Here is a 4,669-nt window from a genome sequence, read left to right on the forward strand (position 1 = left end):
ATCCATAATTGTATGTAGAAAAATTCCAAACTCAAACTCTGGAAATATTTTTTTCACTTTCAGACCATAAATTGCCTTTTGAGTTCCAGGCAGGAGCAAAGGCAATCTCTTATATAGTTAATGGAGGCAGAGATGAAGCTAGGCAAAATAACCTTTCATTGGCACTGATATACTGTAACATTAAATCTCATTAAGTTACTTATGAATCTACCTTCAGTTATGTTAGCTAGATTTTAAAATCTTTTGAAGACATAAACTCCAAGAAAACTCTCTTCAGTCAATTTTATAGTTAATACCTTATATTTTATTAAAACTTAGTATTATAAATTTTATTTGTCAGGGTCAATGGAAAAAGAAGTTATATTTGTGAAATTAGTTTGTTAGCATAGTTCCATGTAATTAAAGATATATGAAATACGTTATTTGTTAGCAAATGCAATACAACGAGCCAGTATGGAGCAAAGGGGTTTTTGCATTATCTGTAACTAAAGTATTTCTTCAATTGAATACAAATATACTATGCATGTAAAAATACAAGAAAGTTTGTTTTCACAATATTTAACACTCTTCTGTCTACAGCTAATACTTTCTCCTTCTTCTATAGTAAAATGCACTTGAGTGGCTACATGCCTTCACAGCTTTGCACAGAGCATTTCCAGCATCATATCATCCATGCTGACTGCACCAATGATGGGCCTGAAAAAGAGTTCAGTGATGACATCGGTGTTGATGAATCTCAGCAGGACAAGAGCACTATTCAATTCAGCGGATCTGAGCTGGTACTCTCTCTGCATCATCCTGATATGCTCAGTGAGGATCTGCTGAGTTCTCCACTGAAGGCCCTGGATGTATTTCACGCACTGCAGCCCAGGCAGGTCTGGAAGTAAAAAAAAAAAAAAAGTCTTTATTTTAAACAGCTCACCACAGAGATCTTTACATTTTAAAACCACATTCATTATTTTGTCTCGTCCCAAAGAAACGTACTCAAGCTTCTTGGTTAAAAGGTTTTACTGGGGGCAAGACAATGTGTTACAAAACAGTTGTAAGTTTTCAAAAGCAACACTTCTAAGGATGAAAGAACATGCACTAATTTCTATTGAATATTCAGTAGGTGTGTGCACACACATTTAGAAAACACTGGCACACTGAATTTAGTGTCAATAGAATATAATTGATGCATCACAGCTCCAGTTCCTGTCCTGTGAAAATACAAAGAAACTGATGTTATTTCAAGAGAAATATACCTATGAGAAACATACCATTTGAATATGATAGGTCTTGCCAGATTGGAATTATTTTCCACTCTTTCCCACAATTATACTGACTGTCCAATCGTTAGACTGTAAGCCTCACAGCTGTAAACTGTAACTCGTGTTTTGTATTACTGGGCTGCACCCTGATATTACTCTAGAAATTCATAATGAATTAAATGCCAGGGTTTACTATTTGGGTCATTATACTATGATTTCCAGATTGTAGAAAGTTTTAAGAATTAGGATTCTAATGAATGTTCCAATGGGTTATTTTGGAGAAAATATTGACGTAAGAGTCTTTTTAAAGCATGCTCTTAGTGGCATTAAAAGGTTAAAAGATAAACATAAAAACATCACAGAATGAAAGATAATTCAAAGGCAACTTTAAAAAAGATTTGGTTTAAATGATGATACAATTTACCTTCTACAAAATTCAACAGAAGAATATTTTGAAAGCATCATCCTTTTCAAATAGTAATGGTGAAAAAAATAATGGTGATAGAAAAGAAGCATTCCTATTATGGGCAAACATCAATTCATAAAAAATGACAACAAAATAAAGCAACACTTCTTATCTAGATTATAATTCTGATTACAACAGTCCAAGCATTAACACCCTCCACTCTATTTATATCCTGACATTCAAGCTTGAATCTCCATTTTATTTTGTGTATAGCCTATTGATAAAGTTTCTACAGGTCTACACAGAAATTGTGGTTTGTGAATGCTGTCTGTTGTGAGACACCCATTGCTTTCACACATAGCCCCTGTCCCTTTCCTTAAAGTAACTAATTGCTTTCTTTGCATTCAAATTTATTTTTAGGCTACAAACCAAGAGGTGTCCTTATGACACTCTACCCCATATTGTTTTGGTTGGTCCTCATTTCCAACTCTTCCCCTCACCTCCCTGGCCCCACCCCCCTACTTGTTCTCTTCTACCTCCACAAAATGTCCCTTCAATGTAAAGGCAGAAAATAGAAAAGGATTCTACACTTTACACATCTCTTTACCTTTTCTCATCTCCTTATGTTAAAACCAATTTATATGTTTATATATAATTTAAAACGTTGTGAATCTCTGTCTTATCTAAGGGTTTAAACATAAAGGTGAGGGGATACAAAAAGGTAATCAGGAGAGAGGCCGTGTGTTTTACAGACATTACATTTTGAACAAATGTGGGTGCATTGTGATTTAAGAGCGCACAATTTGGCAGGTAAACTCCTATTGAGAGAGAACTCAGACAAAAATAGAGAAGGAATAGGAGAGGGAGGGAGAGAGGGGGAGGGGGAGGGGGAGGGAGGAGTGTTGAGACTGGCAAAGGATGTGAAACAGGGTCAAGGAAAGTGGGAAACTCCTGGAAATACAAACTTCCAAAAGCTGAGACCTTGGTCTGGACTTTGAATCTCCATAAAGCAGGATTAATAACATTGGCTGAAAGAGTGAGAAAACTGTTTCTCAGGTGACCTCAAAAATCACCTGAGCCACTTGTTTGTGCAGACTTGCAGAATCTGGGCTGAGCTGAACTACTGACTCCTGAGGGGAGGAGCTTGAGAAGACAACACTCCAGCAGCCCAACACAAGCGCTTCTTACAGGCAAATTTGGAAAACAGGAGTGTAAGAAGAGCTTGTATGAAACGAGCAAAAACTTTTAAAAAGTTACGTCACTGGATTTAAAAGACACCCTAAAGAGGGAAGAGAGAGCCATGTCCCAATGAAGGCAGAAACTTATGTAGCAGCAGATAATAAAAGTTAAAAGCCAAGTAAAACGCGTATTTGTCACCCACCCTATCCAGTGCCAAATTTCTGGCAGAAGCTCACCGGCTTTGCAGAGTCAGTCAGGAGTCTTCACTTGGGCTCCAACATCCCTACTATCACTGAAAATTCCTAAGTTACAGCATGTAGAGGTGGTGCTTTTCTGACCTGAAGAAACAATGCATAAGGCTGTCATGCTTACCTGGGTTAAAGAGCACGGTCCCCTTCAGATAGGCATACTCTTTGGTGTCAATGTTTAGACTCCAGCACTTCGTAAAGAAACTCTTGATGGCCTGGATCGCGGCAGCAGAGGGCAGGCGCCCAGCCTCCGCGGACACCATCTGTGTCTGCTCTGTGGCTGGGGGATCTGCGGGCTCTGGGCCCTCCATCTCCTGGCTCCTGGTGGTGAGCATCTCCTGCATCCCACTGGGCTCAGTGACCTCCATCATCTCGAAGTGCAGGTGATCTTGGGCCAACTCAAGCATGAGTAGGGGCGCCCAACAGCTTCGCACCAGCACCAGCTGCTGATCCAGGGGTAGGATCTGGAAGCAGGGCAAATACTTGACGAAGCGCAGCGTCTTCAGCAGGCCAGCGGAGGCTGCCTCGCATACCACCTGTGGATCTTTGAGTGCCACCGGAGGCTGCTCGCCAGAAGAGGCATCCCACCAGAGGGCCATAGGCTGCTCTTCCGGAGCCCCAGGCGTTTGATCCGCGCTCCCGGGCGTGCCAGAGGCAACGCTGCTCTGCTGGGGCTGCTCTTCACCGCTCACATAGCTGCGGTACAGGAACGCCATGGCCTGTGAGCTCTGCAGCCCCTCTGGGCCACCCACACTCTGCATACAGTAGGACAGCTGCCACCACTCGCCTCCGCGACGTGCCTCCGGTGCTTCCGGAGACACGTGCGTCTGCCTGGCGCTAGTGAGCAAGCTGTACAAGATGCTGCCCTGCCTCGGGTGCTCTTCTCCGCAGAAACAGCACCGGTACAAGAGCGAGGGGGCCCGGCCAGCTGGCGGCCCCTCTCTGCCCACCAGGGGCTCAGCATTACCGCAGGCACAGCCCCAGCAGGGAGCCCTGGGCGCCTGGGCTACCGCCGCGCTTGGCTGCTTGGCGCTGGTGAGCATAGAGTAGAGGATGCTGCCCTGGCGCGGGTGGTTCTCCCCGCAAAAGCAGCAGCGGTACAGGAGGGACGAAGCTTGCCTGCCTGGCACACCCTCCGCGCCCACGAAGGGCTGAGCACCACAGGGGCAACCCCAGCACTGAGGCCCCAAGCGCACCCTGGGCTCTTCCGGAGCCTCTTGCTTCTGCTTCGCACTCATCAGTAGATTGTAGAGGATGCTGCCCTGCCATGGGTGGTCCTCACCCGCCATGGCCAGAGACTCTTGCAGCCCGTTCTGCCCTGTGGCCGCCGCCTGGGACTTATTTATACTGAGCGCGCACGCAAGCGCATCTGCCTCCTCCTCCTGGACAAGGGCTCAGAGGGGGATGCGCCGCCTTTGCAGTTGAATGTGTGCGCTGTGACCTCGGAAGTTCAAAGGGGCAAACACTCCCTAGCAGCTGGTAAATCCAAGGGGAACATCTCAACGCTGGAATTCCTGGACCCTACCTTCCTTCTTTTTTACTTTACACCCCCCTCCCCTTCCCCTACCTGTGGAAGAAGAGAGCAG

At 44.8% G+C, this 4,669-nt stretch overlaps 1 protein-coding gene across 1 annotated transcript; it reads right to left on the minus strand.

Annotated features, from left to right (window-relative positions):
• Positions 1-341: 341 nt before the first annotated feature.
• On the minus strand, positions 342-4,400 carry NR0B1 (nuclear receptor subfamily 0 group B member 1). Its single transcript, XM_084789424.1, has 2 exons — positions 3,208-4,400; positions 342-877 (listed from the first exon to the last, which is right to left on the minus strand). The coding sequence occupies exons 1-2, from the start codon at positions 4,370-4,372 to the stop codon at positions 633-635; spliced, it is 1,410 nt and encodes a 469-aa protein (XP_084645550.1). The 5' UTR covers positions 4,373-4,400; the 3' UTR covers positions 342-632.
• Positions 4,401-4,669: the final 269 nt, after the last annotated feature.

The sequence above is a fragment of the Acomys minous genome (assembly GCF_964271855.1).
Source record: "Acomys minous genome assembly, chromosome: 7".
Lineage (NCBI taxonomy): Eukaryota > Metazoa > Chordata > Mammalia > Rodentia > Muridae > Acomys > Acomys minous.

Excerpts from the sequence above, each read along its gene's own strand:
- NR0B1 (XM_084789424.1), bottom strand. The coding sequence starts at position 4,372 with ATGGCGGGTGAGGACCACCCATGGCAGGGCAGCATCCTCTACAATCTA. Across the intron at positions 878-3,207 it reads GACCGTGCTCTTTAACCCAG|ACCTGCCTGGGCTGCAGTGC; the intron begins GTAAGCATGACA and ends TTTTACTTCCAG.